The 12,944-nt window shown below is 41.3% G+C and overlaps 1 protein-coding gene across 1 annotated transcript in view; it reads left to right on the top strand.

The window, feature by feature from the left end:
• The window catches only part of LOC106570237 (potassium channel subfamily K member 9), a 40,652-nt gene extending 28,237 nt beyond the window's left edge, over window positions 1-12,415 (top strand). Inside the window, exon 2 of the mRNA XM_014142335.2 lies at window positions 8,832-12,415. Within this exon, the coding sequence (XP_013997810.2) occupies window positions 8,832-9,769 (938 nt within the window). The 3' untranslated portion in view covers window positions 9,770-12,415. The remainder of the gene's footprint in view (window positions 1-8,831) is intronic.
• Window positions 12,416-12,944: the final 529 nt, after the last annotated feature.

The following is a 12,944-nucleotide window of genomic DNA, read 5'->3' as shown; positions in this document are numbered from 1 at the left end:
TGGACAGGAGACAGCAGAGGGAACACGCCCCCATCCATATTGACAGGGCCGCAGTGAAGGTGAAAAGCTTAAAGTTCCTTGCCGTACACATCACTGACAATCTGAAATGGTCCACCCACACAGACGTTGTGGTGAAGAAGGCTCAGGAGGCTGAAGAAATTTGGCTTGGCCCCTAAGACCCAAACAAACTTTTACAGATGCACCATTGAGAGCATCCTGTCAGGCTGTGTCACCGCCTGGTACAGCAACTGCACTGCCAGCAACCGCAGGGTTCTCCAGAGGGTCGTGCAATCTGCTCAACGCGTCACCTGGGGCACCGTGCCTGCCCTCCAGGACACCTACAGCTCCCGATGTCACAGGAAGGCCAAAAAGATAATCAAGGACGACAACCATCCGTGCCACGGCCTGTTCACCCCGCTACCATCCAGAAGGTGAGGTCAGTACAGTATAGTACAGAGACTGAAAAACAGCGTATATCTCAAGACCATCAGACTGTTAAATATCCATCGCTAGCCGGCTTCCACCCGGTTACTCAACCCTGCACCTTAGAGGCTGCTGCCCAATATACATAGACATGGAATCACTGGTCACTTTAATAATGGAACACAAGTCACTTTAATAATGTTTATATACTGCTTTACTCATTTCATATGTATATACTGTATTCTAGTCGATGCCATCCTATTCAACTGTTGGTGTATACTATTCTATACTACATATTCTACAGATATACGAAATATTCTATCCACATACTATCCATAATGTCTATACTTCCCATCACATACAGTATATATATATATATATATACAGTACCAGTCAAAAGTTTGGGCACACCTACTCATTCCAGGGTTTTTCTTTATTTTTACTATTTTCTACATTGTAGAATAATAGTGAAGACATCAAAACTATAAAATAACACATATGGAATCATGTAGTAACCAAAACAGTGTTAAACAAATACAAATATGTTTTATATTTTAGATTCTTCAAAGAAGCCACCCTTTCTTTGATGACAGCTTTGCACACTCTTGGCATGCTCTTAACCAGCTTCACCTGGAATGCTTTTCCAACAGCTTTGAAGGAGTTCCCGCATATGCTGAGCACTTGTTGGCTACTATTCCTTCACTCTGCAGTCCAACTCATCAGCACTTCATCACTCTCCGTCTTGGTCAAATAGCCTTTACACAGCCTGGAGGTGTGTTTTGGGTCATTGTCCTGTTGAAAAACAAATGATAGTCCCACTAAGCGCAAACCAGATGGGATGGCGTATCGCTGCAGAATGCTGTGGTAGCCATGCTGGTTAAGGGTGCCTCAAATTCTAAATAAATCACAGACAGTTTCACCAGCAATGCACCGCCACAAGTCTCTTCTTATTATTGGTGTCCTTTAGTAGTAGTTTCTTTGCAGCAATTCGACCATGATGGTCTGATTCACGCAATCTCCTCTGAACAGTTGATGTTGAGAATTGTCTCGTACTTGAACTCTGTGAAGCATTTATTTGGGCTGCAGTCTGAGGTGCAGTTAACTCTAATGAACTTATCCTCTGCAGAAGAGGTAACTTTGGGTCTTCCTTTCTTGTAGTGGTCCTCATGAGAGCCAGTTTCATCATAGGGCTTGATGGTTTTTGCGACTGCTCTTGAAGAAACTTTCAAAGTTCTTGACATTTTCCAGATTGACTGACCTTCATGTCTTAAAGTAATGCACCTGAAATGCATTCCAGGTGACTGCCTCATGAAGCTGGTTGAGAGAATACCAAGATTGTGCAAAGCTGTCATCAAGGCAAGGGGTGGCTACTTTGAAGAATCTCAATTATACAATGTTTGCTTACTACATGATTCCATATGTGTTATTTCATAGTTCTGATGTCTTCACTATTATTCTACAATGTAGAAAATAGTAAAACAGATTAAAAAATACCTGGAATGAAGAGGTGTGTCCAATCTTTTGACTGGTACTGTATATACTCCGGACTCGACATTGTTCATCTTAATATTTATAGATTTCTTAATTCTGTTATTTTACTTTTAGATCTGTGTGTATTGTTGTGAATTGTTTGACTGTTGGAGTTAGGAACACAAGCACTACGCTACACCTGCAATAACATCTGCTAAATATATGTGTGCGACCAATACCATTTCATTTGATTTGATTATCTTGCCTTGAAATATTTGAGCAAAGATGAGGAGATAGGATGTTTAAATTGGATAATCCTGCTGATATCAAAGAGGTATCACACGCTTTGACTTGACCAACATAGTGTGTATGGATTTGTATAGAAGTCGTGTAAGTGTCATGTTAAATTGCTAAATATAAAGGCTCAGGGGAGTATTCAGCAATTGTATAGTCAAGTGCATCACTGTTACACATCTATAAACACATACAAACACCCACGTACTCAGGCAACCACCCACACCCACCCACACAGACACACACAGACACACAGGCCTCTGCTCAGCAGAATAAATGTGTCGGTTCCCTTGACAACAACTGGTAATGGAGTCGTTATAGCAGGACAAACAAATTAGTCCAGCACGTCTCCAATCAGAGTCTAGCACTAATACAAAACACAAAGTATCCAATCACAGAGTCCAACACAGCAACACAAAACCAAGTATCCAACATCAAACAGGCTCTTTAGCAGGCCAGCTCATAGAAGACAGTATACACTCTATGAACCAAGTCATTACCACAACAATTAGACAACCATCTCTCTGGTCTGACAATCTTGCAAAATGAGACAATATTTTACTGTACGCTATATTTACAGATGCACTCGTTTATTAGGAAAGCATAACAGCATGGTTGTACATAACTGTTATTATCGAATCAAATGCCTTCAAACAATGTGCAGGGACAGAGGGAAGGAGCATACATTTGTCTTATCTGTTCCTCTAGTCAGTAGCAGGACTTGATGTTTTACTGTTAAAGCTCAGAGTCTAACACTGAGAGAAACTCAGAAAAGCTACATGTCCTCCCCAATTATGGTTGAATCTGTTCAAGGACATTGGTAACAGCAGTTCTGGGGTCAGTTGGTTTCTTAACGTCTTAATTAAAGATTCATACTGTACTTTAGGGAAGTGCATCCTGTCAGCTTACCAATGTGTCTAGGCCCTTATCCCTTCTCTCTTCGCGAGACTGAGTACAGAGGACGTGAGGTTTGATGCCAGATACTCTGTGTGGAACTGAGTGAGGGAGACAGAGGTACTTGTTTCTGAAGGAGCAAAGTGGACACACACACACACACACACACACACACACACACACACACACACACACACACACACACACACACACAGTGTCTGAAGCGGTAAAGATGATTGTATCAATATCTAATACACGCCTTTGTATTAAATAGGACAGCTTTGGTGGTTCGGTTATGTAAGAGTACAGTATCAGACGCACTTGTTACTCAATAACCTAGTGGACGGTGTTGAGCCAATTTCAACACAGTCATAAAGTACTGCCACAAATCAAATATGATTTATCCATTCATCTTCATGTCTGTCTGCCAATTTAACTCATTACCACCTGATTACTCCCCAGGAATAATTTGAGCCATTAAAATCAATATTAATTAGGCTGTTGAATGTGCAAGAGGGAACAAAGACAGCTGCTTGTTGCTGTTAGGTGTACACGATGTAATAGCTGGAAAGACCCATCAAGAGATGTTTCACTTTTAAAAAAACACTATGAATAAGCTATGAATAAAGATATCTAGCTAGCTCCTGTCTTTATAGTTGCAATGAAATGTTACTTACATTTACATTTTAGTCATTTAGCAGACGCTCTTATCCAGAGGAACTTACAGTAGTGAAAACATACATTTCATTTCATGCATTTTTTATTTTTTTTGTACTGGCCCCCCGTGGGAATTGAACCCACAACCCTGGCGTTGCACACACCATGCTGGCATTGCAAACACCATGCTCTACCAACTGAGCCACAGGGATGCCTGTTACGAAGCAAATTTGTTAAGAACATCCTCACAATCCTCCTGGTAATGCCCAAACAACTTGTGTTGGTTTTGGCTCTCAGTTTGGTCTCAGAAAATCCATTTAATCACTTAGAAGGCGTTGTCTCTTCCAACTTGATTGAAAGACAGAACACAGAGCTGATGAAGATGAGGGTGATAAAATCAATAACCTCCATCTAAAGGTGATGAATAAACACTGGCAAGGGGATGGAGTGTATACAGGACATCTCTAGTAACATCTAATAGCTAGCTGCTGTAACAAAGATGGTTCTCATGGACTTTTGAAGCTAGAGATGTCGAAGTAAATGCTGCTCGAACTGAGTAATATGGTCGTATCAGTGTTGTGATTGGGGCCCCAGTTGTATTTTTATGAATATCACAATTCTACTGTCAGCATCAACACACCGCCATACACTGTAACTGATCTACATCCTAGTTGGCAGGTGTTCAACAACACTTTCAGTCATCTCTCTGTCTGTGTTGAGAGATAGAGCTGTGGAGGCTCACTGATGTGGTGCAAAACGGAACAAGACAAATTCCTACTGACAATGTGAGATTTGCACCTTTCTGTTATCCGATGAGCCATCCAACTGTTTTGGTGGCTGCTTGGAGAACTTTGGAATACACTTTTAAGAAACTTCGAGGAGGAATATGAGAATCAGTCTGATAGAATAACTGTGTTTCATTTGTTCAGACAGAACAGTGTACCAGGCTCTGGGTTAATAATGCAGTTCATTCATTTTCTGAATACCGCATGTCTACTGTATCACTGAGAGGACTGGGGTAGGAACATAAATAAATAAAGATGTTATGAATGAGGGCACATTCATAGCTGCTGTTACACCATTTTTCAGCATAACATTTTTGGATACCTTCATAGTGCTAAACCTTTCACCTCGTGGAACAATATACATACTTAATAATTGGTATATATTACACAAGGCATTTCATTGCAGAAGGGCTGGGTTCATGGCGCTTTAATGCAGAAGTAGGCTTAATCTTGGTCCTGGAAACCAGACCTTCGTTTTTTATATATGTACATTAATTGTAAATTATCATGTTTGGTTTCTCATGTTGGGGGCAGACAGTTCAAAGTTTTGTATCTGGTGAGATACAGTGCCTTCAGAAAGTATTCATACCCCTTGACTTATTCCACATTTTATTTTGTTACAGCCTGAATTCAAAATGGATTAGGACTTTTTTTCTCACCCATCTACACACAATGCCCCATAATGACAAAGTGAAAACATGTTTTTAGAAATGTTTGAAAATGTATTGAAAATGTCATACAGAAATGTCTTATTTACATAAATATTCACACCCCTGAGTCAGAACATGCTAGAATCACCATTTGCAGCGATTAGAACTGTGAGCCTTTCTGGGTAAGTCTCTAAGAACTTTGCACACCTGGATAGTACAATATTTACACATCATTCTTTTTAAAATTATTTTTTAAATGGTTGTTGATCATTGTTAGATAGCCATTTTCAAGTCTTGCCATGGGATTTTCAAGTTGATTTAAGTTAAAATTGTAACTAAGCCACTCGGAACATTCAATGTCGTCTTGGTAAGCAACTCCAGTGTGCATTTGGCCTTGTGTTTTAGGTTATTTTCCTGCTATAAGGTACATTTGTCTCTCAGTGTCTGTTGGAAATCAGACTGAGGCAGGTTATCCTTTTTGTCCTAAAAACCTCCCTAGTCCTTGAAAATGACAAGCATACCCATAACATGATGCAGCCACTACCAGGCTTAAAAATATGAAGAGTGGTACTCAGTGATGTGTTGTGTTGGATTTGCCCCAAACATAAAACTTTGTATTCAGGACATAAAGTTAATTTATTTGCCACATTTGTTACAGTTTTACTATAGTGCCTAATTGCAAACCGGAGGCATGTTTTGGAATATTTTCATTCTGAACAGGCTTCCTCCTATTTCCTTTGTCATTTAGGTTGGTATTGTGGAGTAACTACAATGTTGTTGATGCATCCTCAGTTTTCTCCTGTCACTGCCATTACACTCTGTAAATGTTTAAAGTCACCATTGGCCTCATGGTGAAATCCCAGAGCGATTTCCTTTCGCTACTGAGTTAGGAAGGACACCTTTATCTTTGTAGTGACTGGGTGTATTGATACACCATCCAAAGTGTAATTCATAATAACTTCACCATGCTCAAAGGGATATTCAATCTCTGCATGTTTTTTTACGATCTACCAATAGGTGCCCTTCTTTGCGAGGCATCAAAAAACCTCCCTGGTCTTTGTGGTTGAATATTTATTGCCGCAAGACATTTCATCTTTTCATTTTTTTATTAATTTGTAAACACTTCTAAAAACATAATTCCAGTTTGACAGTATGTGATATTGTGTGTGGATCAGTGACACAAAATCTAAATTTAATCAATTTTAAATTCAGGCTGTAAACAACAAAATGTGGAAAAGTCAAGGGGTGTGAATACTTTCTGAAGGCTCTGTATATCAGGTAGCGTAGATCCTCAAACCAGTTTTCCCTTCCATTTGCTTGCTAAATAAGTCTAAATATAATGCAACACTGTGAACTGTGTGCCCTAATCTGCTACCAACTCAATCTAGTCCAGAGAAGCTGCAGGAGTAAACCATATTGGGTCGTGGGAGCACACTTTATATGCACATAAAATCCCATTCCCTGCTTGCTGCAAATCAGATAGATCTAGTCCTGAGCCTAAAAATATAATCATTCCTCATGTGCTTGAGTGGGTGGACGCCCATCAGGGAATGTATGAAATCAATAGTAAGGAAACACAAAGGCCAATGGACTGGTTCAGGTTACAACGGGTCTGTGAAAAATAGTAGGAGAGTAATGCATCTTTGTCAAAACAGTTGTTTCCATGGATAAGAATGGTGGGTGTTATTTGGCTACAGCTTCGGTTGTTGTGAGTTAGACCTACATACTGTGTCTGTTCGGGATACAGCAGAAATGGATTACGGAAATGGAACATGTATTCTCAGCATTGCCTTTCATATTCAAAACCCCTCATATACTGTACTGTACTGTATAGTAAAGCATGTATAGCCTACCCTACATAATCATATTCCATATCTGGACGATCAACAACACTGTTATTATCTTTTTAGTTATGAGCACAGGTTGGGTTTACAGTATGTGTGTATGTATGTGTGTGCGTGTGTGTGGGTGTGTGTGCGCACGTCAGTGTGTGTGTCTGAGTCAGCAACTGCAGGCCTAAAGATAAAGTTGAATTATCCTAAAAGCCTTATTGGCTCCTGTATGACTCCTTCCTCATCCAGTAACTCCTACATTTCCCACACGTCCCTGCAGCTCACAGGACCGGGAGAGGAAAGTTCCCACACACTTCCTCATCCAGTAACTCCTACATTTCCCACACGTCCCTGCAGCTCACAGGACCGGGAGAGGAAAGTTCCCACACACTTCCTCATCCAGTAACTCCTACATTTCCCACACGTCCCTGCAGCTCACAGGACCGGGAGAGGAAAGTTCCCACACACTTCCTCATCCAGTAACTCCTACATTTCCCACACGTCCCTGCAGCTCACAGGACCGGGAGAGGAAAGTTCCCACACACCTCCTCATCCAGTAACTCCTACATTTCCCACACGTCCCTGCAGCTCACAGGACCGGGAGAGGAAAGTTCCCACACACTTCCTCATCCAGTAACTCCTACATTTCCCACACGTCCCTGCAGCTCACAGGACCGGGAGAGGAAAGTTCCCACACACTTCCTCATCCAGTAACTCCTACATTTCCCACACGTCCCTGCAGCTCACAGGACCGGGAGAGGAAAGTTCCCACACACTTCCTCATCCAGTAACTCCTACATTTCCCACACGTCCCTGCAGCTCACAGGACCGGGAGAGGAAAGTTCCCAAACACTTCCTCATCCAGTAACTCCTACATTTCCCACACGTCCCTGCAGCTCACAGGACCGGGAGAGGAAAGTTCCCACACACTTCCTCATCCAGTATCACCTACATTTCCCACACGTCCCTGCAGCTCACAGGACCGGGAGAGGAAAGTTCCCACTAATTGGACAACCTTATAATCATTGGGCCGTACTCAGATGAATGACTCGACCCATTTCTGTGCTGCCCTCTTATTCAATACCGGGCCTGTCTGTGGGACTCAGCTCTTATTCAATACCGGGCCTGTCTGTGGGACTCAGCTCTTATTCAATACCGGGCCTGTCTGTGGGACTCAGCTCTTATTCAATACCGGGCCTGTCTGTGGGACTCAGCTCTTATTCAATACCGGGCCTGTCTGTGGGGCTCAGCTCTTATTCAATACCGGGTCTGTCTGTGGGGCTCAGCTCTTATTCAATACCGGGCCTGTCTGTGGGGCTCAGCTCTTATTCAATACCGGGCCTGTCTGTGGGGCTCAGCTCTTATTCAATACCAGGCCTGTCTGTGGGGCTCAGCTCTTATTCAATAGCCATCTTGGCAGAGGGAAATCAGGATGCTTTGGGGATTCTTCGCTGGGTATTATCTGTAAACAAATCTAAAAGCCAACTGGGGCAGTTGAGTTGATGATAAGTGGCTTGGTGGGGCTGAGTTCTATTTTTAATTCAATCAATTGAGGAAATGAATGAGCTATTTGACTTGCTGAAAGTACTGAATTGAAAAGTGAATTGAGCCCAACCCTGGCAGTTATCCAGCCATAGCTGTAACATACTGGTCCCGGTTTCTGGTTTGTTGTCTCTCTTTCAGGTTATTGGCATACTACTGTACCATAGATGTTAGGTCCTGATCACTGTCAGTGTCTTCTCTCCACTGCAGGGTATGACCATGCTGCTCTACCATGCTGCTGTACCATTACATCCTGGTGACTGTGGTCTGTTGTCTCCCTGCAGGTTATGGCCATGCAGCTCCCGGGACAGACGCGGGGAAGGCCTTCTGCATGTTCTATGCCGTCCTGGGGATACCCCTGACCCTGGTCATGTTCCAGAGCCTGGGCGAGAGGATGAACACCTTCGTCAAGTCCCTCCTGAAGCGCATCAAGAAGTGCTGTGGCATGCGCATCACCGACGTTTCCATGGAGAACATGGTGACGGTGGGGTTCTTCTCCTGCATCGGGACGCTGTGCATCGGGGCGGCCGCCTTCTCCCACTACGAGGACTGGAGCTTCTTCCAGAGCTACTACTACTGCTTCATCACACTGACTACCATCGGCTTCGGGGACTTTGTGGCCCTGCAGAAGAACCGGGCCCTGCAGCGGAGGCCCCTGTACGTGGCCTTCAGCTTCATGTACATCCTGGTGGGCCTGACTGTCATAGGAGCCTTCCTCAACCTGGTGGTGCTGAGGTTCCTGACCATGAACAGTGAGGACGAGAGGCGGGACGCAGAGGAGAGGGCCTCGCTGGCGGGGAACAGAAACAGCATGATCATCCACATTCAGGAGGAGACGCTGGGGAGAGGAGGAGGTGCAGGGAGGAGGCGCAGGGAAACGCAGGGCCAGTACTGCGCCGAGGTCACCGATGTGCCATCTGTCTGCTCCTGCATGAACTACCACTCACATGAGTTTGGTAGCTGTGGGGGAGAGATGGGAGTAGGGGGAGGGATGGGGGAACGAGGAGGAGGAGGGATAGAATGTGCCTTCTCCCACCAGAACTCCTTTAGTTCCCAGTTGAACCCCCACCAGTACTTTCACTCGGTGTCGTACCGCATCGAGGAGATCTCTCCCAGCACCCTAAAGAACAGCTTCTTCCCCTCGCCCATTAGCTCAGTCTCCCCAGGCCTCCACAGCTTCACAGACAATCGCCGACTCATGAAGAGAAGGAAATCTATCTGAGCCTAGTGCATCATAGTGTGTTGAACTATATGTTGCATTTCAACGTTTTTGCCTAAATGGTAAAACGTTGAAATGGAACAGATCATCAGACTGGGTTGGCCTATCTACACAGACAACTCCTAGCTTTCCTTTTTTATATACAAGTACAATGCATCTCCAATGTTGCTCCTAACCAAATCTTATTTTAGAACTTTTGTTTTGTTTCTTTTGGTTGGTATAAAGATATAATATATTGAAGCGATTCATAGGGATTGATTGAAGAGGAAGGAGCATCGGAAAGAAATGTTAAACCTTTTGGACATGAATTGTGTTATCTTTCTGGTGAGGGATTCAACGCATGAAGCATGGATACTTATTTTCCCAGGAAATTGGCCCATGTGAGAAATACAAATCAGAACCATCAGATGTTATTACAACTTTCCTTATTGCCAGCTCATTAAAATAGTATAGGATCTTGGTAACAATGTACCAAATGATGCACACAGCATTGTAATGGAGATATGCTCTTTTTTTAAAGTGAGTATGCCTGTTTCATTGCAGTTAAATGCTTTTGAAATGACTTAAAAAGCATCAGGTATTATTTTCTATAAGCAATTCTATCTAGGAAAAAAAGGAAAATGATTTATTTACAGAACATCATGCCAAAATATTGTTGCCAATCTTAGCATGTGCATTAGAAGTCGTCAAATGAGTTTCATTTTTGTTAATTTTTTTTAAATAGCAGATTTTGTATTATTATGGTTTGTGTCTGTAGATGTTTTCTTTCTGTATTTCAGATTGTGTAAAATATGAGGACGAGAAAAGGAGTAACAAGGGTTTTAAGGCTTTCCAGTTTGAAAAAGTTGCTAAGTGCATGTACTTTGTGAAACTGGTATGCATATAGATGTATGGGGAAAAATAATAATAACCTTGCAATTTAATTGAATTTTGATAGCAAATAATCATAATAATGAATTAAAAATATACTTAATTTATTTAGCCACTTAAAGGTAATGATGTATAGTGTAGGCTAAACAGCTTTTTTTTTTTTTTTTTTCCATTCTGAAAAATTGTACAATAACCTTTGCTCTCAGGTTTTGAATGGATAGCCTATTTAGGTTCTGGTCCCCGAATCAAATCACAAAAGATATCCCGGAAATCCGAATGCACCTGCCAAACAAAACAATACATATCAATTTATTTTTTAAATAGTACACATTTTCCAGGAAAAGGATATTGAGATGCATCATCTTACTAAGCGAAGATTCCTGTACTATAGACCAGCGTGGGTTCAGAGCGTGCGCACACCATACAGATCTTCACTGTATCGAGCCATAGAGGAGCAGGCCAGGATACCGTACCACTGCTATTCTAGAAGAATGTTAATGTTGATGACAGGTATAATCCAAGAGTCCAAACTTCAATTGTGTCTCTAAGAATATATACACGCCTTCAGCCTACGAACACAATGACAGGCATTTGAGATGTATACAATGATGTTATCCTTGGGTTTAATCCAAAACATTGAAATTCAATGACAGTCAAATGGCAATCAATGGGTGAAAAATGACGAGATGAAGGAGCAATGCAATACTGGGCATTGATTCGTTAAGCACAAAATGTGCCAATTAAGTCGGCAACAGGGCAAAGGGGTAAATACCATGGATACCATTAGGCAGATTTCCATTGACACAGGTTAATTAAACAAAAGAAATGTCGCAAAAAAATCTTTGCAATGTGTAATGAAAACAGCAGATATTGGAGACATTTTTCTAAAGATCAACAACATTTTTATCCGTTTGACAGGATTTTTCTTTTGTTTAACTTTCCTTGTTGGGCAAATGATGATGGAAAATAAGTTTTTTTAATAAATGATGATTGCCGAATAATTTTGAAGGTACGCGGGGAAAGTGATGTCATCACTTAGGTTGACTATAAAGGTCCACTTCACAATTCTAAATGCATACTGCTTGCAACATCTATTTTATAAAAATCTGTAAAAATAATGTTTCTTTGCAAGACAAGGATTGTTCTGACTTTCACGAATGCCTGAATTGCTTCGCCTTGCTTTTATGGTTGGCTGGCAAGTTTCGCCATCCAATTATTTCAGATCTACAGAAGTGCATAGACCTTATCGACATGTTGGCACATGAGAATTATTATGGAAAATAGTAGTCAATTATTGCATTCTAGTATCCATGCTGGCTTTGCAGGCTACCTGAGACATGAAAGAGATAGGTGAGAGGGCATACAGGCTGTTCCCAATTTATTAATGCGGAAATTGCCTAAATGGGTAATGGAAACAATTCAACCAATACATTTTTATTCAAGACTAGGTTTTTGCAAAAACGTTTTGGGGTTTAGCTGTGACGTCATTACATCCAGCTGTTTTTAGCGACACAAGGTAGTTAAATGGAAACACACTCTAGTAGACAATTATCGCATCTAATTTCTATGTCGACAAAAAATCCCTGGACAAGTTAATGGAAACATACCAAGTGTCTGTCTTAAATGAAAATAACAAAACATGAACATCCAAGGTTCTAGAATGTTCAGATGAACCTAGAAATGCATATGTAAATATACAGACTACTTTATATCTACTGTACAGTACATATATTGTAAGTACTCATCCTTTGGAATAAAACGGCCTTTCCACAGCTCAGATGCGTTAGCATTTTTACAAATTTTAGCATATGTGCCTTTAAAAAACTATATTTCAATGTTTCTATACCTGTAGGCACATTTTATGTCTGAGAAATAAATCAAATACTTGTCCTTATAAAATATGTATCCATCTCTAAAGATTCATGTACACTTCATACAAATGCAAAACCAAAGCAGAAATTGACTTATTTTCGGCAAACCACACAGACACAAGCCAGCTGATTTACAACTTAAAAAGTACTTATTTAGGCAGAACTGCCACAGGTTCTACGCTTGTCGAATTATTGAGGTGAATGATTGGGTATAGGTGGAGAAATCACTCCTACATTTAGCTAAACTACTACATGTGTAATTTATTGGCATTGATGGTGGACATGCACATGGATATTAAGGGTTGAGAGTCAATGTTAAAGTCACTTTGATTGATTATGAGTCAATATTGGCTATATACAATACATCTCTATTTGTTCAATTTTATTTTAAAGTGCATACCAGCATTTTAATGACTGATCATACCATAGTGAGGTGA

Source organism: Salmo salar, chromosome ssa14, assembly GCF_905237065.1.
Source record: "Salmo salar chromosome ssa14, Ssal_v3.1, whole genome shotgun sequence".
NCBI lineage: Eukaryota > Metazoa > Chordata > Actinopteri > Salmoniformes > Salmonidae > Salmo > Salmo salar.
This window is presented reverse-complemented; position numbering and strand designations above follow the sequence as displayed.